The 19,691-nt window shown below is 33.3% G+C and overlaps 4 protein-coding genes across 9 annotated transcripts; 2 read left to right on the forward strand and 2 right to left on the reverse strand.

The window, feature by feature from the left end:
* Positions 1-81: 81 nt before the first annotated feature.
* Positions 82-7,091, reverse strand: LOC110998056 (solute carrier family 66 member 2). Of its 5 annotated transcripts, none has more exons than XM_022266482.2 (6): positions 6,238-6,977; positions 6,023-6,159; positions 5,554-5,679; positions 4,775-4,991; positions 3,967-4,099; positions 82-2,964 (listed from the first exon to the last, which is right to left on the reverse strand). In XM_022266482.2, the coding sequence occupies exons 1-6, from the start codon at positions 6,438-6,440 to the stop codon at positions 2,908-2,910; spliced, it is 873 nt and encodes a 290-aa protein (XP_022122174.2). In that variant the 5' UTR covers positions 6,441-6,977; the 3' UTR covers positions 82-2,907. The 5 variants fall into 5 exon arrangements, with proteins under 5 accessions (XP_022122174.2, XP_022122175.2, XP_022122176.2 ...); XM_022266483.2 differs by having other exon boundaries at positions 5,554-5,631; positions 6,238-6,973; XM_022266484.2 differs by lacking the exon at positions 5,554-5,679 and having other exon boundaries at positions 6,238-6,969.
* A 414-nt stretch (positions 7,092-7,505) lies between these two features.
* Positions 7,506-8,574, forward strand: LOC110998088 (mitochondrial import inner membrane translocase subunit Tim21). Its single transcript, XM_022266543.2, has 3 exons — positions 7,506-8,008; positions 8,076-8,258; positions 8,341-8,574. Exons 1-3 carry the CDS (start codon positions 7,670-7,672, stop codon positions 8,494-8,496), a joined length of 678 nt encoding a protein of 225 aa, XP_022122235.2. The 5' UTR covers positions 7,506-7,669; the 3' UTR covers positions 8,497-8,574.
* LOC110998087 (transmembrane protein 231) lies at positions 8,572-10,108 on the reverse strand. Of its 2 annotated transcripts, none has more exons than XM_022266542.2 (5): positions 9,720-10,093; positions 9,491-9,645; positions 9,285-9,413; positions 8,982-9,210; positions 8,572-8,901 (listed from the first exon to the last, which is right to left on the reverse strand). In XM_022266542.2, exons 1-5 carry the CDS (start codon positions 9,856-9,858, stop codon positions 8,636-8,638), a joined length of 918 nt encoding a protein of 305 aa, XP_022122234.2. In that variant the 5' UTR covers positions 9,859-10,093; the 3' UTR covers positions 8,572-8,635. The 2 variants fall into 2 exon arrangements, with proteins under 2 accessions (XP_022122234.2, XP_045487710.1); XM_045631754.1 differs by having other exon boundaries at positions 8,794-8,919; positions 9,720-10,108.
* Positions 10,109-10,743: 635 nt separating this feature from the next.
* LOC110998067 (hemocyte protein-glutamine gamma-glutamyltransferase-like) lies at positions 10,744-17,094 on the forward strand. The gene is made up of 9 exons (XM_022266498.2): positions 10,744-11,423; positions 11,659-12,464; positions 12,840-13,035; positions 13,200-13,388; positions 13,711-13,930; positions 14,588-14,849; positions 15,114-15,398; positions 15,686-15,811; positions 15,972-17,094. The coding sequence occupies exons 1-9, from the start codon at positions 10,787-10,789 to the stop codon at positions 16,122-16,124; spliced, it is 2,874 nt and encodes a 957-aa protein (XP_022122190.2). The 5' UTR covers positions 10,744-10,786; the 3' UTR covers positions 16,125-17,094.
* The last annotated feature ends 2,597 nt before the right edge of the window (positions 17,095-19,691 follow it).

Raw genomic sequence — 19,691 nt, forward strand, 5'->3', positions numbered from 1 at the left:
GCCTCGAACATAATGTTGATAATAGGCTAGTATATCATGATAATAGTCACGCTCTGATAACTTCAAATAAAAATACAGGACTCGAAACAAACAATTTTATTAAGAAAAGTTAACATCTAAAATCACAACAGCTGTACGTTTCTTAATCCTAAAATCAGTATTAATTGAATGTTAATTGAATTATAAATTCAATATTCGTTTAATAAATACCATTTTGTACATAAATGATATGTACCAATATTCTCTCAATATTTCGTTTACATATTTTCTATAAAAGCGACTTTATACAACTCATACGAAAGACATCGTGTATTTATTTCTGTTAATCAATTTGACTTATCTAAAAGACTATCGATTAATGGAAATAATTAAAATAAACAGGTGTATTTCTCGATTATTCGACAGGCGAGACCCACTAACGCCAATATAATTTGTATGAATTGTCTCAAGATATTTATTTTAAAAAAATTTCACTGAATTCAATTATAATTACTCTACTCAATGTCGACCTATGGGCCATACGTCACAGCACATAAAATAATCAACAATAAATCAATATTTACTTTTGACGATTCATTAAAAGTACTTAAAATTAGATAAATTATATACATATTAAATGACTGTACAAACTTATTGTAAAATTAGTTCTTCCGGATAAATGCGACGCTTACAAAAATAATCAACTAATGAGCCTGAGATACTATAAACGTTAACGTCTGCGTTAATCTTTCTGTCAAACAACTGTCAACACTATTATGTCAAACATATTCCGAAGTAGCTATACCATGATATCGTACTCGTATTAGTTGAAACTCTTACCTGCCAAATATTTGTAAATTAATAGTATTGTAACCGCCAGCTATAAGATTCTCATAAATATTACGGACGCATTATACAGTAACGTTTATACGTAACGTTAACTACAAACTCGAGATAGAAAATATTTATTGTATAGTGGGTCGTCATAACTAACAACTTGCTAATTGCATTATATGTATAGTATTTGCTTTCTAATGAAAAAGGTTTTCTAACAAACGGTATTTTTCATTAAAAATTACTTGGTCAGTATATTATTTCAGAGAACAGTATGGAACAGTAGTATAGTAAATACTAGATATGGTGATTGTACTAATTTTGAATCTATGATAGGTGCATATCAAACAACTATTTAACTCTTGAATACAACAGTTATACTGATACAGACAGCTTCATCGCACAATTTACTATAAAACCCATGACAAAAACAATATATAAAAACGATCAATGTACTATAAAGTAATGGTTAATATCAAATCTGAATAATGTTTGATGAACGAGCAATGACAATTTACACACTAAACTATTGACATATTTTAATACCATATTTTTTTATCAAACGTTAAAGAAATGAGTTTTGAAATTAATCTGTACGTTGGAACTTTCTGTGTCAAGATAACGAGTCACTTAAAAGTATATTAAGATTTAAACTACATTATCGCTAAAACTGTTAATAGCTCATATAAATTGTGTGGCTGGTTATAATTCATCTAAAGTTGTGCAGTCAAATTTTTAAAATTTCCCTATAAATTTCATTTTTAATAATACTATATAATATTTACATAATATACAAATACATGTCAATATACTAAACATTCATAGATTAAAAATTATAAAACTTCATAAATTCCCTAAATATGTCATGCTAAAATAAACATAATAAAATAAAATAGCCTTTTGCATTTACTAATAGTAGCACCATATAATTATGGTAATTTCCATTTAAATTTCTCAACATAACGTTTGACATGATGATATTATGTCATATAAAATGTACAACTTTTTGCAATACAACAGATTATCAAATGGCTTAAAATCATAATACACATTCAAAATGCTCCTATTGGAGCAATATTATTCGTAACAAGTGATAACAATTTCGCAATTGGACCAAATGACAAATAAATAATTACTCTAAAGATACAACAAGGGTTACAAGATAATTCTAGCACCTGAAGACCTCAAATACAGATATATATACATATATACATCTGAAGCGCTTTTAATCAGTTTAATTGTCGATTCTGACGTCATCTAAGTAAAAAAATCGCAATTTCTTTTCTCAAAGGATAAAGCAAGATTCCTATTAAATTTGCTCGGCAAGTTTCATATTTGATTGATAGGTTAGAATAAATGTACGCCTCGATGATGATTTTTCTTTATATATCTATATTCTATAGACCAATCACAATCAAGAGACGCGATTTATTACCCCTGGCATGACGATTATATTTTTTTATTAACAAAAAACATTAGAGCAATATCGTTACTGGTCAACGCTATAAATAGGAAAATTCAATCAGTCCTGCTATTAATAGCTCATAGCAATTTTTTTCATTTTGATCAGATTTTTAATAGTCATAATAGAGGCACTTAAGCATTTTTGGCACGTACACGATACTCGCTCAGTACAATGTTGGTCATGTGTCATGCAAATGTCAATATGATTGTCACTTCCCTCGCGAAACAATCAATCAATGTCAAATGTCAATCCTTTTGATTTGACGTTGTGTATATACAGAAACGTCTACTAAAACATAGAAGCTGCTCAAAATCGCTCTATTTAATATTCTGCCAAACTATTTCAATTCTGTGAGTTACGTTTTAATAAAATATAAAAACGAAGTCAAAACCTTTTAAAGTAAATACACTGCCAGACCGGTTAGTGAACCATGACCATGCATTATATTAAAATAAATATGCTATAAAATATGAAAAGCAAATAAAGTATACAATTTTAAGCAGCATATTGGCGTTTTTGTATATCGTTTAGGTGTCTACTGGTCATAAGGGATGGAAGATATGGCAAAGCGGCGGCCAATAGACCCTGAAGGCGTTGAGCGAGTGCTATAAGTCTGTTTCCGTCCATTGCTAGTCCCCGCGATGCAAGCGGCGAGCCGCTGCTGTATTATGTCGATACCACCACACCTGTCATTATAATATACATTGATTTAGATAGGTTTTCATATAGGATACCTATGGAAAGTTCTAGAACTTTTGAAAGAAAGGTTACATTAAAAACAGTTGAATTGTCAAGATTTGTAAAATATGTCATATGCATGTACTAGAAAAAGAACTGTAATTTAAATATGAAATTATAATTTCATTTGGAAACTAAAAACAAATTTTTTGTGCAGTTTCGCTTTAAAATAAAAAAAGCAATAATTCATATATTTTTTTATATTTAGGTTGTTGATTTTTAAGGTGTCTGCCCACTATCCCGTAGCATACCATAACCGTACTAGGACCGTTTCAGACAAAAAAACTATTCTTTGTATTGAGAAGTATGAGACTATGCCCACTAGACCGTTCCGTCACCGGCCGACACCGTAGCGTGCCATGCACGGGCCGTCAACTATTCGTCGGAGGGAATATTTTGCCGGTGCGGACACGCTACGTGCATGGCACGCGCCGTTGTTACGCCGCTGCGCGCAGGCGGCTAAACTGTGACTGAGCGGGTAGTATGGCCGTTACAAACCCATTCCTCATCCTCTTCATCCAAAATTAAAGCAATAATTGCCAGTTGTTCAATCGTTAGTTTCCTTATAGCCATAACTATTTCAATATTTCACCACATTAACGCGTCTACGCAACACTAAAATATTTTGTACGAGAATGAACCGATGCTTTACGAGTGTATTGAAAAGATTTCTGCCGTGTCATATACGGGTTACATACGGGTTGTAAACGGGTTCAGAACGCCGTCGGCCCGCTTCAGTGGGCGAAACAGAGCGTACCGGATTGCTTTCCGTGCTGGATACGTTCCTAGCACGGTCATGGTATGCTACGGGATAGTGGGCAAACACCTTTATGATCTTGATGGGTCAAACTAACGAGTTATGTAATATACGCATTAATACCATGCATATAGTAAAACTATTAATATTATTCTAATTAAAAATGATACAGAGACACTAAAGTATAACTTACTTGCAATAATATTACAACATCCAAGCTTACTTGAAGGCTGCCACACACCCAGAATTGTGTTGGTGCTTCTCTTATCACATAGTAAGCCGTCTTGAATATATCACCACAGGTCCACATTATTACCATACTCACACTGAAATTAAGAATCAGTCCCTGAATTATTTTGCTAAAATGAATTTCTTTAATAATAGAAAATCTTTAAAGTGATCTCTTATGGGCAATCATTGGAACAACATTTATGAACTAAAAATGCCTTTTTGAGCTTTAACACAGAGGGTGGTGCCACTATTAAATACATGCTCTGAATATGTCTTTTTCTGAACTATTTCAATAAATTTGTTATTCTTTCAAACACATTAAGCAATTGCTGCTTATGTTAACTTAAGATTAACATGAATTAATGTTACATGATTGATTGATTAATTTGATATTGTTCATTATTCTTGTTACAAAGACAGTTGCTGGTACATATAGAATTGGGACCCTACATACATACTTGCATTATGTACTAAACCTAACTTTTTATTATCTGTATGTGAGGAATCTGTAGGTATCAATTTAAATAAATAAACAATTTCTGTAATGTTTACGTTATGGAAGGAATCAAAGGCAGAGCATTTTAATTATTACCAAACATTTAATGTACTAAGTTACTTAAGATGCCCAACATTTTATGTATTAAGTTTTATGAGTATGTGTGTGACATTTAAGTTCAATGCAGGAGTTTGCTAATACATCAGTTTTAGTGCAATTTTCCCAAGTACAAATACATACAATTATTTAAAAAATTATAGTATAAGGAAATCACCTCATTCCCTCAGTGCTTTTGTTTTGGTGATTTTTCACAATTTGTGGAGCACCAAGCATTGCTTCTGTAAATACAGCTAGGAAGCCAATAAATTCTATAAATGGTGAAACTTCGATTAATAAATAAGTTATAGCTGCCCCCAATACTGAGAATACAAGCATACAGTCTACATAACTCTGAAAGTCAGTCCAGGCCCAGAAGTATTTTCGATCCATATCTGAAAAATAAATATTATAAATTCTAAGGAATCAATTAGGTATGGAGTTTTGTTCATTTGATTGATAATGTCTCAAGTAGGAAATGTCATGCATGTTAGTAAGATAAGATAATTTAAATATAAACATAGTGACCTGGTCAATGATCTGGCAACAGATGAGATAGTAAATAATAGTTTGACTTTATGTTATCAGTACAATGAACCAAATACTATTATACAACCACTGATATTAACCATATTTATAGTTTTAGTTTGGTGATAATCCAACCCTCTATTTCATTCATTTCAATAAAGTGCACACATATTGAAAAACACAAAATAAATAATTCTAGGGTAACTGGGTCTAGAGTATACTAACACTGCTTTTACAATAATAATAAGAAAACACATGCCAATAAACCATGGTATGGACAAAAAAATTATGAAAAAATGACAATATACCAAGACATTATATATAAATCCAATGTTAGAAGCGTGTACATCACAGGTTGCTGCAACAAAAATGATGAATGAATGGATATTTAACAAGTAATACAATGCATTCCTTGAGGACTAGACTTACCATAGAAGCGACGGGGCTTCTCACCTCCTGTGACACCACTCTGCTGCCCTAACCATCGGGCTGTTTCATCAGGTTGAGCTGACCCATTTATACAACACAATAGTATATATAACATGAATATTGTGCCTAATTTCACCAATTACCCCAACCACCAAACAAAACATAACATAAATATTAAAAATAAATAGAATACTAACATAAAATTAAATACAGTACCAAAAACTAAAATATATCAAAGTAGAAATAGAGAGAGGAAGAACAGAAAAATATAGTATAATGAAGAAAAGAAATGGGATGGATTTAGGAAATTGTTATTTATGTAATAAAAATTGTTTTAAAGAAAATATTGTTATGTCAAAAGACATAAATCCAAAAGTGTGAGAAATAGATCTATCAAACCAAGCATTACACACATTATCTTATGGAACTATGCTTTATGTTATTATTTAATTATGTGATGCCTACTAACCTGTAAATATTCTGTCACGAGCTCGAATTATCTGGTTTTTCTTGCGCACGTTTACACATAGATGAATCATAATAAACATTGTAAAATTCATTACAATACTTTGTAATAAAAGTGGTATTTCATATCGTTTTCCAAACCTAAAAGTTTGTAGCAAAGTAGAATTTAATATTAATGTTAAGAAAATAAAAAGGAACCAAGATTAATATAATACACACCAGAATAGAATCCTCAAGGTATTAGCTATTAGAAGTGTTAAACAAACATACAACGAAAATCCTTCTGCATCTTGTGTCTTCTTTATTTGTCTATATTGTGGTATATATGGTGCAATGCCTCCAATTATCATAGCCCCAGCTGCTCCCCAACCCACAAGGTGTCCCACGGTGAGACCTAACTCATCAGATATTATCCAATCCATGTTTACTAAGATTTTAATTTTTAGACTAACGACTTCACACAATGTATGTTATGTTTTTTTCATTCCTCGCCATAATATCGGATCACAAAAAGATTTTATAACTTAACATATTTACTTTGTGAGGTAAGTGCCAATTTAAATCCACTAAAATTAATATTTGCGCATTAGAGAAATACGCATTTTATAATATCTTTAATAAAACCATCTGGATTCAGTAACTAAATCGCATTTTTAAATTGTAATTGCCGTTTTTTCACAAGATAAGACAGTTTCAGGGTATGTTTCATGTATTTTCCCACGTAACCACTAATGTATCTTTTCTAAACTATTAATTAATTAATAATATTTTTCTAAACATAGGTATGTACTCAGTGTGGAAAGACAATAAATTTTGATAGCAGCAAAGTGCACTTTGAAGTTTGATTGTACGTATAAAATTTTCGACACAGACACGATCAATTCTGAGGAACAGCCATACTGTCAAAGTACATTGTAATTGTTATCCTGAACTTGACGCTACAGATAATGTAGAGGTTTTAAACAAACAACAAATGAATTATATGTGTATATATTGTCCGCGATTTTGGTCACATACTTTCAATATTACGCACAATTTAGCAGTTGGGAGTTGGGACATGCTTTTATTTGATTTTCACGATACATAGTTACATCTTATGTAATAATATATTTATTATTTAGTAATATAGTAAAGGATGTAAAGTAAAAAATAATGTCGATGAATACTCATAGTTTGACTTTTTTCTTTTTGATAAATAGTCGTTTTTGAGTTTAGATTTGAAAACAGATCATATATAAAACAATTGTTTACATTTATAGTAATAATATGTCGGAGGTATTGGATGATGGTAGTAAGTGGTATCTAAATAATAAACAAGTAAGATTTTTTTACGAAATCATTACCAATGTTAGTTCGGAAAGAATTATTTTATTTTAAAGTTCTTTAATCGTCTTTGGTAGCGCTAAGCTAATATGTACTCAATTGTCCGGCCTCCCAGATCAGAAAATTAATAATGTATGTACTAAATTAACAACTCGGTGACATATTATGTGACGTGACAATTTGCATCACTAGTCACTACAATACCTTAATTAAGTTAATTGGCACAAAAACATCATTTTATAAACTAAATATTTTATATACCTAGTTATAACAGAGCAATACTCAAATTTGTTTGGTGAATGACTTTTTTAAATCTACAATCTGTACAATGAACCTTCTATCTAAAAGTCTATCAATTTTTCGATGTAATAATTCGCTTCCTATTGTACTATTTGGAACGCCTAGAATTTATGGAATTCGATGGTTTTCCAATGAAAAAGAAGGTGGTCTGATAAAATCTCGGGGTAACGAAAGAACCGACGTTTCTACAGATGTCAGACCTATAGGAGAAAAAGTCAAAGAAGCAACAAAAACAGCATCTTATACAGGAATTATATTAGCTGGTGTGGGAATCACTGGTGTTATATTTTACTATGTATTTAGAGAATTATTTTCAAGTAATAGTTCTAACAGTATATACTCAGTAGCTCTTGAAAAATGTAAAAGTGTAAGTATTTACAATATTTTCCACTATTATAAATAAGTGGTAATTACTAATTATAAACATTAACTAGGATCCAAGAGTTGAAGATGCCCTTGGTGCACCAATTAAAGGTTATGGAGAAGAAACAACTAGAAGAAGACGTACACATGTGAGCCATGCAGTGTATGAGAAGAATGGAGTTAAGCATATGAGGATGAGATTTTATATTAAAGGAGTAAGGAATAAGGCTATTGTTGAATTAGATATGAAGCAGGCAAGTAGTTTAGTTTTTAATTAGAATATCTTCCTGATTAATTAAAAATATTAACTTTTCGTAATAAAATATTTTCTTGCAGAATGAATATGGGAATTATCTGTGCCGATATTTACTTGTACAGCTTGATGATTACAGTGGAAAAACATTTATAATAGAAGATAATAGAGCAGAGTTAGATCAGTCTGAAAAAGCAGATTATACTAGTCAACTACCAACATTGACTTTGACTCAATAAACCTGGGTTATGCAATAGTAAATATAATAAAATGTTAAAACTTAATAGTTAGAACTGTGAATAAAATGTAAATAATTTTGTAAAGTCTTTTAATTAACATGTTTGTTTATCTTTGGCTGTTGGTTTGGTTATATTATAGTTATTTATTATCAATTGTCTTCCAAGGAATTATTTCCCAAGCCATTAATAGGCGATTCCTGAAGACAAAACTTTTGATTTTATGAATTATCCAATAGAAAAGAATTACCAATGAGAGATATTGAGGCCATGCCCATTTAAGTTCTTGCAATAAGCTAGGAATATAGAGAACTTTTACTTCTGGTATTTTCAAAAACAATTCAATGTCCAATATCCCAGTATGACCATGCATACTTCTTACAAACATAGGGTTTATTTGTGATATCACTAGAAAAAATTAGTTACCTGGTTGGTTAGTGTGTAGAAGTACATATATAAAATTATAGTTTGAAAACTTATATGCATACCTTCTCTGGTAAAATAACTTTCCAGAATGAAATCAATTGTAATATCTTGATTTTTCTTTATGCTATTAATAAGTGATGTATTGTAGGTCGTGTCTATGTGATGCCTTAAACACGGAAGGTGTGATTTTTGATAAAATTCAAGATTTCCATGATATTTAAGTCCTGATGCTGGAATGCTGAACTCTTTATTAATAACACTTAAAGCTTGCATTTGTAAGGGACAAACAGTCTGTAAAAGTTACAAAAAGGTTATTAACAATTCAACATTTGACTGGCACAGTCCTAAAAAAGTTTTTTACTTACCAATAAATGAAAATCAAGAGCTAATATTAAAATAATAGACATTATGGTATGGGTCTCAGGTACATTTAGTTTCAACTTAAATCTTATGATATCATTTATTGTATCCTTATTGTTATCAAACTCCTGTATCTATAACACAATATAATAATATGTTAGACATGCTGATAATATGAATCTTTACATTTATTAATCATTACTCTCTATACCTGAACTTCTGAACAGAGTTCATTGAAGTGCATTAGGTCACCATTACCACACACAATTGATATACTAGGATCCTCTGTTTCTGCAATAAGCACATAATCATAGGTTGATTTAACCATGGGTTGCTCATAAAAGTGATGAGTCTCCAACCAGAAACCTGTAACAACAATCCAGTGATTACCTTTGAAAATTGATATTGATAATAATAAGTCACATCATTTATTTAGATACCTCTGCTTCTATAAGCAAATACCAAAGGTAAAATGATATTCAACGCAGATGTTGTAAGAGCAAAGAGCATGGCTTTAGAAAAAAAGTAACTTTTATACTGAACTTCCACATTATAGCTAAACAATCTATAAAGACCCATGTTTCTGTGTTTTTAGATGTAGGCGAATATTTGAAATAGGTAGATTTGTATATTGCTGTTTGATTATATTGACAACCATGTCAAAATTAGCAAACGATAAACTAGTCGGCGAAGAACAATAACATTGTGGCAATTGCAATTATAAACGAACGCATAATACTCTTATTTATTAATGTCCGTTGCCTAGCAACGACGATCGATAATTACAGGAAATTGATTTGGTTTAAGGGTAGACTTAAGTCTTTCGACTGTGCATCCACAGAATGTTAAATCTTTTTGTGTGTTCACAAAGGTACGCAATAGGCGTTTTTTACTTAAAAAACACATTTACTTGCGTGCTCGTCGGTATCTACATTACACCTTATGCGGGCTGTTTAAATTTCCACTCCAGGAGCGGTATCGGCCTACTGGTTTTTTTCGATACAGCGAGTGCCTCTCACCCCTGGGGTCTTGTCGATGAGTGCTGATCTTGCTGATCACCTTTACTTACTTACTTATACCTTAAAAAAAACAAATAGATTTAGACAGGCATTAAAAGTATTTTTGTTATTTCCATTTATTGTTATAAGTATTTTTCTTTACCTTATATTAAATAAAGCATTAAAAATACATAACATAACTGGATTCATCCTTTTCTTGATACGGACTGCTGAATCTGTTAGGATACAATTGCCATTTCTAATTTTATTTTAGAAGGGTATCGTCTTACATCAGGTATACGTTCAAAACGGCTACATGTGACTGATTGCAGACAATAGGACTTTGTTTAAAACTAGTAAGTGCGGCGCTTTCGTGTAAACTGAGACTGTCGGTGGATGAACTCGTCTTTTCTGATGGCATATAAAGGCACGACGTGATATGAGTAGCATCACTTGCTCTGGATTATCCCAGAGCGAAGTTTTTGCGAAATTTCATCTGAAAAGCAGCAATGGCTGCAGTGGAGAAGTCAAGTGTTGATAAAATGTCATCTAGTATGACCTCCAGTGTTACTGGAATGGGGCTTGGTGGTATTACAGGACTTGCTAACGCTTTGAATGCACTAAGCTGCCATTGTGAACAGCAAATAACAATCGGCGGAATGCCTACCAACTATGTCCCAGGATTATCCGCCAACTACAACATATCAAGCTTTTGTCAACGCCCGGGACAGACTCGTCGATGGCCGATGCAGCGAGCGGGACCTACAGCTCAGTTTCGTGTTGGGCGTTCTCCAAGCACAGGCTTGCAACGACGCCTTAAATATTCGCCACGCAATAGCCCCAATACTCAGTATTCACATACTTTGATATGCAAGTTAGCCGATCAAAATGAACGTCGTCGCCGCCAAGATGCAATGGAGCTCATATCACAGTGTTTTTATTCGCAGCTGCCTCTCAAAGTCGAGCTTACAGAATTCTATTCGCGAGACAACTCGAAGGAACATCACACCGAGCTTTATGATTTGGTTAACGATAATGTATTTCCCAATCCCGTTTTAAGAAGAGGGCAAAAGTTTTTGTTTGCTGTACGCTTTGATAGGATTTCAGATAAGCAACTCGATATCATACATGTTGTTCTTTGCTGTGGTAAGTGAATTTTACATTTCTTGTTCAGAAAATATCTATCTCTGAAAGCGGAAAAAGGCTTTACTTTTTTACGATACAACAAATAGTTTTTGTTTTCTATATTTAATTTTTATTATGCTTTTAAAAAGTGTTAAAGTAGTTTTTCTCTACACTACAATTCCTCTACTTTTTAACTAAAGACAAAGTCGAATGGATGATTTAAAAGTAAAGTATAGATAGATTAAATCAATTTTAGGTCCAAAACCCAGCGTTACGAAAGGTACAAGAATTATTTTACCGGTGCAATGGGTTTCACCACCAACAATATTCCATCACCCACGTGATGTGATTGGTTCCGGTATTGGCATGAGTGTGGGATTACCTCGAATGCAATGCGACGTCAGCACAATTACGACTACAGCTGTGGGAACTACTGCATCAATGAGTCCCGTGAGCAGTATAAGGGAGACAAATAACTATAATGTTCGACGTAGCTCGTTTGGAAATGATCCACCGCCTGTTCAGCCAAGTCCGCTTAGCCCTCATGGAGGCGTTGATAGACCCATATTAAATGCAACACCTTCGGCCTATGGTCGCTCTCAGCAAGGCTCCGTTCAAAACTTAACACCTTCTATACCGGAATCAGAAAAATGGGATATTAGCATCCACCGACAGGACGGGAATACCATAACATTCCAAGTTACGATTCCACCCACAGCTCCAGTTGGCTTATGGAATTGCTGGATTCAGACGAGTCGTTTGGGTCAACGCGATAACCGTCACGATTATAAATGTGATGAGGATATTTATATACTATTTAATCCGTGGAGTCGTGAAGACACAGTATATATGGAGAACGAGGAATCGAGGAAAGAATACGTGTTGAATGATCAGGGAAAATTATGGTGTGGGACATGGCATCAGCCCATTGGTCGTAAATGGATATTTGGACAGTTTGATGACGTGGTGCTTCCCGCTGCTATATATCTCTTGGAGCGTAGTGGTTTGGAACATTCGGATCGAGGGAACCCAGTACGAATTTGCAGAGCGATTTCGTCTATGGTAATATTAATTATTCTTTTTTACACACATTAATTAAAAGACCATGATAGAGATATTACTATAACTAACCAGTTACTAGCAGATATCCATAAAGGTTTGATTTCCAGGAAAATTGCACTGTGTCGATTAATGTAAACAATTTTCAATATATCTTTTATGGTTCTTGCAATTATATTTAGAGCCTTCAGGCTGGCAGATAACAAAAAATGTAAGATTTTGGAATGCCTTCGTGGAGAATATTTTCACTTGCTGTTCATGTCTTTCGTCGTATATGTGTTTGTGTTTGTATGGAATAAAGCCGTATTATTGTTATTATGTATGTTATTTAAGTATATTCGTAAAGTTTTGACTAACTTAAAAATGTGTATCTTTTAGATAAACGCAAATAGCGATGACGATGGTTTAATGGTAGGTAGATACGATGGTGAATACAAAGATGGTGTAGCACCTCACGCGTGGACTGGATCTGTTGCGATTTTGGAACGATTCCTAACAGACGGGGGACGCCCAGTTGAATATGGTCAGTGCTGGGTCTTCTCTGGGTTAGTTGTCACGATTTGCAGAGCCTTAGGTAAGTTGTAACACCGTCGTTTATCGATAGATTTTTGGTTTAAGAAATATTTTTTAAATCTGTAATATAGCGATTCTGTTATGTGAAATATCCCCCATTTATTAAGTAACTTTGACTTACAAAGTTCTTATTTCAAATTAACACGTCATTTTAATCTACTCCAGGAATCCCCTGCCGTTCTGTAACGAACTATGTGTCAGCACAGGATACGAACGGGACATTTACAGTCGATAAGTTTTTCGATAAAGAGGGGAATCTCGTACCAAATGGACCGGATGAGGATTGCTATGATTCTTGTTGGAATTTCCACGCTTGGAACGATGTTTGGATGCAAAGACCTGACCTTCCACAAGGTAGGCCTAATTTCAAAACAATGTCACTTTTCGTAGTTATTTCCATACTTGGTGTTTTTTATTCATGTCTTACTCTAATTATAATAACTAAAACATGATCTCTTAATCTCAACTCTTCGAACTTAGGGTTAAGTATGACTTCCATATGTCTAAAACGTATACGTAACGGATTTGACATACTTCTTATTAGTAACTCTGAATGTAAGGGTAAAACAGGGCCAATCCTTATTAGTCAGTCATAAGTGTACTACACATTTTAGGTACACATATACATAGAAACTTACATTTATTCTTCAAGAACTTTAGTAACTAGAGTTTCTAGGTTATGGCGGTTGGCAAATTATTGACGCTACTCCTCAAGAGGAAGCTGATGCAGTGTTCCAGTGTGGTCCAGCGAGTTTGGAAGCTGTTCGAAAAGGGGAAGTAGGCTTTAATTATGATACTGCCTTTGTCTATTCTGAACTTAATTCACAGCTGTGTCATTATCAAGAGGAAGATGACTCCGATTGGGGATTTATCAAAATGGCTTCGAATCAGCAACAGTGAGTATTAAACAGTTGTACGTTAAAAATGTTATTTTAAATAAATAGCTTGTTTCTCTTAGTTTACATAGTGTGTATATGATTCCATATTACGTCTGATTCATGCAAAAGAACCATGGCATACATGCTTGTTATATTGGTTTTGCACAAATATATAAAATTATCTTAATTCAACCATTACAATTTTTATTTTTGTAAGAAATAAATATGATATTTTAAAGCAAAGCAATATTATATAAAAAACGATTTTATGACACACGAATTTAGAACGCTTGCTTCTTGTGTTTTAAGGGTCCCGTGGATTCAAGGGGCCCCCAGTCCCCACTTAAAACAATAGGGGATATTTTAACCTAAAAAATATCTGAAATTTAAAAATCGAATCATAAGGTTAGGGTCACAGAACGGAACAGGTATTCCCCGTCGCTTGTTTTTGGTCGGAGTATTTTTTCGCGTGTGTCCATTATGGTGAATTTCCCCTTAATAGCCCACAGCCCCACAAATTCACGATCCGGCTAGGATAAGATAGCTCTTCTTGAAATAGAATTAAAATTGTGATTATATCGCAAATATGGAAGAGCTATTTTTATTAAATATTCAAAGGATTGTTGTAATTATCTAAAAAAAGAACTATGTTTAGCCAACCTTTTGTACTTTCAGGGTCGGTCGCAAAATAGTAACGAAAAATCCAAATATAGAAGACGAGGAAGGTGACAGTGATTTACTTGAAATAACCCAAGAATATAAACCTACAAATGGTTCCGCGCCCGATCGATTGTCCGTTATCGCTTCAAGTCGAGGCTTTCAACGTTTACAACAAAGTCATGAATCAAATCAAAGTGACGATGATGTGACCTTTGACTTGATGGATATTGAGACTGTGCCGTATGGACAGCCCTTTGACTGCTCCATGAACATCCAGGTATTTATTTAGACCGTATGATTCTAGTTATTTAGTAGAATTATTAACTGGCTAAAACGATCAAAACCTTCAATAATCTTTGGGTTAATAACTAGTGGTGAATGGTGCTAGATAAAATGTTGTTAAGCTTTTTGAATCATACAAGCGTTTACACAAACATATAAATATATATTACTAATTTTATTAATACATATATGTCTTGAGGCAAATAAATGTCATATGATTTTATTTCTGATTCCTGAACCAATAGAGTTTATATTTTAGAATAAATCAACGGAAGATCGTACGATACTTTGTATATTGACCGCGTCTTCATGTTATTATACGGGCGCAATCGCCTCGCGTTTGAGACGAGCCCAGGGAGAGTTCATTGTACGCGCAGGACAAAGGGAAATACTGAAACTGCACGTGACGTCACAGGAATATATGGATAAATTGGTAGATCACTCGATGATAAAGGTCCATGCTATGGCGTATGTCAAGCAGACACGCCAGGCCTGGTCCGAGGAAGATGACTTTCCCTTGCACAAGCCGAAGCTGCAGATACAGGTCAGTTGAAGAAGATTGAACTCCCAAATGGGGCAAAAATCTGACCCTGTTTTATTCACCTTTTGATAGCTTTATTTAAACAATGGCTATAATAATTTTAAGTTGATTTGCCATAGATTTTTTATACGAACCCAGCTTTATACGCAAATCTAAATATTACTAAAAGTATCGACGAATTTTCTATTATCAGAATCGATGATATTAATGCCATCCATAGTTAGTAGACCTCTACTTTATACGCAAGCCAAACGAGTTAAATCGAATATCGTCTAAACAATTACTTCCAGACCAGGGGACCGCTAACAGTAGGTCAAGATGGCACACTGGTGTTTAGCTTTCAGAACCCGCTGACTGTTCACTTGACAGATTGTTACTTTAGTTTTGAGGGTCCTGGGATACAGAGACCGCGTCAGGTGAGATTTTGTATATGTATTTATGTTTTTGTAGGATTTAGAAAATACAATTATTTTTATGTCATTTTGGATTTAAACTCGTCAAGGCATTAGCTTATATTTTTTCCTACCCTATCCACAACTTCTAGCATACAGCGAATAATTCCATATTATCTTCCAGGCACGATTCCGAGATGTCAAACCTGGCGAGCTTGTCACGTACCAGGACAAGGTATTGCCACGTCGCGAAGGAGATATTCACGTAGTAGGAACTTTCTCCTCACGCCAAATTGATGAGATCTTCGGCAGTGCCGTTATCAATGTGAAGGGCTAGCTAGAACCAGGGCCCAGGGTACTGAACTTGGGCCCTACAATACATACAGTTCACATCGACGTCGACTGTTCCTTCAGATCTTATTCAATACCCGAGCCACATATAAAAGGAGATACCCTAATAAAAACTGTCTAAAGCAGTGACTCCCAAACTTTTGTGTTCCGTGCCCCAGTTGCTAAAAATGCTTCCCGAATCGAACATATTCTCTAATATAAAAAAAAAATATTTAGTGAGAAGTAAGAAACTCAAATGGGTTTATGAAGAAATGTCTAGAAAATTCTAATAAAACTCAGTGAATAAATTAAAAATAAAAACTGTCAAGAAGTGCAATAAAATGATGAAAATGCAAAATCTTCGAATAGCCCCCTCAACAATCAAATAGCCCCCCCCTACCCCCCTGAAAGACGTGGTCCCCACGTTGGGAAATATTGTGTCCAAAGTGTAAATTTCAACGACTTGGCTAAGCTTAACGGTTAATGATATGTAAATGTTACAAAAATCCTGTGAATTTGTTCAGAAACACTATTTATTATTTTAATCTAGCATATTCTCTAAGCCATGCCGCTTTAATTATAATAAGATATCGATAAAGGATCAAAATATCTCACCCTCAAAAGTCATGAAGTAGAATTTCATAAAATAATGTATGTTAGTATTTTAATATACTTTATCGTTAATTAGAAATCGCATTATTTCATCTCTATTCAGTAATTTTCATGTGTTATAAATTCACCGGATTTTTATTACATTTTATACAAAGCACATATGAAGTTAAAAATGTAAAAAAAAATTGCACTATGCGGGAAACGGTGTGGGTAGAATTTAAGTGCCATTTTGATGCTGATGTACATCCTCCGGTGTTATTTTAGTTGTAAGTTGTTAGCTGTGTTTATTTATCGTAAAATTAAAAAAAAATAGTCACGGTGTTTGTGTGTTTTTGAGATCTCAAGAATATATTCACTGCATTAATTTTTTGTCTTTTATTTAATTGTACCCATCAAATTAAATAATTGCGATCAGTAATTCCCAGTGACGCAATATTGAATGACTCCAGAAGCACTGAGTCATTCATTCAAAATAGATTTTACTATGAACAATAATTGATATTATGCCGACCGCAATAATATTGATAACAGAAGAATTGGTGCCTAAGGGTTCGTGGGTTAAAATAGATATGCTAATATAGATGCGATCAATTAATATAGTCCTAGAGACGGAACAAGTAAAAAGTTTGACAAGCAAGCATAGTGAATGACATGAGAGAGAGAGCAGAAGAGAAGAAGGAGCAGGGGAGATTCATGGTCTCTTGGGAAAAAAGGCGTCAGTATATAAATAAATATATACACTATAGTCTATAAAAACTACGTAAAAATAATATTAGAGCAGGCGGAATATAAAACTATTTCCTCTAACTTTGAGTTTGTTCCTTTTGTAGTAGAGACTCTTGGGCCATGGGGTTCAATTGGACAGGCGCTAATTAAAGAATTCAGTTGGCGCCTGGAGTGTTATACCGGTAACCCCAGAGCTGGTACTTTAGCTCAAAGCAAATACAGCGAGGAAATGCTCTTAGATTTAGAGGTACACAGCTACACAATCTTTTTAGATGTGTTTTAATTTTCAATTTATTAATTTTTAATGATAATAATTATGTAGGTTAAGAATAGTCTAAATACTGTATATTTGTGTGTTGGTAAAAAAATCATAAGGTAGTGTATAAAATAATAAAATACTACTCAAAATATTAATATTTTTAATTATATAATTGTATATCAAATTGTTGCTTTACATGTAAACTTAGATTCACCATTTCATACTGCATTGCAAAATGGTGTCGATACGAAACAAATGCCTAATATCTGAAATAGCAAGGAATGTTTAACAATAACGTTTATTAATACTTCAGATTGGTGTTTAAATTTTGAAATATCTTTAGACGCCTAAGTAGTAACCAATACGTGCTCTAGCAAAGTTCTTAACGAACCAGAATAAAACAGGAATGTCCATAATTACACGTCATTAGTATTTTTAAGTTCTATCAGCAAATCGTTTTACTAGCTTCAGACGAATTACCTTTATTGCTTTGATTGTTTTTTATACGATTTCGTTGGTGCTTATCGCATTGTTTTTAATCTTGCTTAAAAGTTCTTAATTTATTGTAATACTAGCTGCCCCCGCGGACTTCGTTTTTCCTTAATGAGATTATACTGAGCCTACCTGTTTAGTTGGAACAATGGAACATTTTGCTATACAATCCCAGAGACTGTTCGGTTTTTCGGAATGAATTTTTTTTAGGTTGTTCTGTGAATTTTTCTCTGTATAAACCTCAACCTCACAACATAAGTTTTTAATAATGAAATAAAAAATAGGGGTTGATTGTAAAGGGTTGAAAATTCAGGGTTATATGTATTTACTAATGCTGTATCATAAAATAAATATTTTTTTTATCTAAAATTGAAAAAAAAAATTAGGGGTGGATTACCGTTTACATTTAGAACGATGAAAGTGGATGTCTTGTCATAGAATTGTCCGATTCTCAGACCTACCCAATATGCACACAAAATTTTATTAGAATTGGGAAAGCCGTTTCGGAGGAGTTTAACCACAAACACCGCGACACGAGTATTTTTTATATAAGAAGTAATTATTATGAGAAATAATTACCAATACATTGAATCGCGTTGATTTTTTATCCACATACTGAAACTGTTTGGTAGATAGAATAAAATTTGTACATTCCTGGATCATATCCAGAATATATTAAAGAAGGGACAGTCAAAACCCCTAACCGACAAGCATGCTTAGTGATTGTCATGAGTGTGGAAAAAGCAAGAGATGTAGATATGTCACAAGATCCTGGGGCTTAGTCATGTTTGGTTAGTTAGTACGAAAATGACAGTTCGTGTTGACAAATTTTCTTCCAAATTTAGTTTTCGACTTTCTACATACATTACTGTTAATGCATCTTGACTTAGCCCCCTAATAAATAAAAATATATTAAATAGTAGGGCATTAAATTGAATAGTTTAGATACTCGTATCTACTCGAGTTAACCTATTTAACAGGCCTGTTAATAAAATATCTGTGAAATGTGTCAGTTTTAAAGGTAACGTTTTAATTCATGTCAAATGTCACATATTCGCGGAATATTACAAATTATTGAGAAAATAATTCATTTATAAGGAAAATGCGGAGTTTGTAAGACCTTGCGACAGGTTGCCATTGATGATGTCATCGTAGTAAATTTAATCGTGTGTAAGTTATATCATCTTATCAAACAGCCTTTGTCACATTATTTATGATATAAGAATTATAAGCGCCCGAAAATAATAAAAATTCCAGTTGAATGTCTATTGCTCATTTATGGAATTAAAAATAAATCTGAAGTAGTGCAATAAATATACAGATAAGTAATCGTTTTAGACTGAAACCAACGCATCAACCTATTTTATGCCATACCCCACCTTTCGTAAAATTCTCATGAAAAAAAGAGGGGGGACTTACATAATTTTTAATAACGACAGCTTGATTGATAGGTTTTAGCATGAAATTACTTGGAAATTGTTAACT

This window comes from Pieris rapae, chromosome 16, assembly GCF_905147795.1.
Source record: "Pieris rapae chromosome 16, ilPieRapa1.1, whole genome shotgun sequence".
NCBI classification, from domain to species: domain Eukaryota; kingdom Metazoa; phylum Arthropoda; class Insecta; order Lepidoptera; family Pieridae; genus Pieris; species Pieris rapae.

Bases quoted from the DNA above. Each gene is read 5' to 3' on its own strand.
- LOC110998087 (XM_022266542.2), bottom strand. From the start codon at position 9,858: ATGGGTCTTTATAGATTGTTTAGCTATAATGTGGAAGTTCAGTATAAA. The intron at 9,646-9,719 runs GTATCTAAATAA...TTGTTGTTACAG, and splicing joins ATTTGCTTATAGAAGCAGAG to GTTTCTGGTTGGAGACTCAT. The intron at 9,414-9,490 runs GTATAGAGAGTA...ATTGTGTTATAG, and splicing joins AACTCTGTTCAGAAGTTCAG to ATACAGGAGTTTGATAACAA.
- LOC110998088 (XM_022266543.2), top strand. From the start codon at position 7,670: ATGAACCTTCTATCTAAAAGTCTATCAATTTTTCGATGTAATAATTCG. The intron at 8,009-8,075 runs GTAAGTATTTAC...AACATTAACTAG, and splicing joins CTCTTGAAAAATGTAAAAGT to GATCCAAGAGTTGAAGATGC. The intron at 8,259-8,340 runs GCAAGTAGTTTA...ATTTTCTTGCAG, and splicing joins TTGAATTAGATATGAAGCAG to AATGAATATGGGAATTATCT.
- LOC110998056 (XM_022266482.2), bottom strand. From the start codon at position 6,440: ATGGATTGGATAATATCTGATGAGTTAGGTCTCACCGTGGGACACCTT. The intron at 6,160-6,237 runs GTGTGTATTATA...ACAAACTTTTAG, and splicing joins ACCTTGAGGATTCTATTCTG to GTTTGGAAAACGATATGAAA. The intron at 4,100-4,774 runs GTGATTTCCTTA...TCTTAATTTCAG, and splicing joins AAAAGCACTGAGGGAATGAG to TGTGAGTATGGTAATAATGT.
- LOC110998067 (XM_022266498.2), top strand. From the start codon at position 10,787: ATGGCTGCAGTGGAGAAGTCAAGTGTTGATAAAATGTCATCTAGTATG. The intron at 11,424-11,658 runs GTAAGTGAATTT...AATCAATTTTAG, and splicing joins ACATGTTGTTCTTTGCTGTG to GTCCAAAACCCAGCGTTACG. The intron at 12,465-12,839 runs GTAATATTAATT...TGTATCTTTTAG, and splicing joins GCAGAGCGATTTCGTCTATG to ATAAACGCAAATAGCGATGA.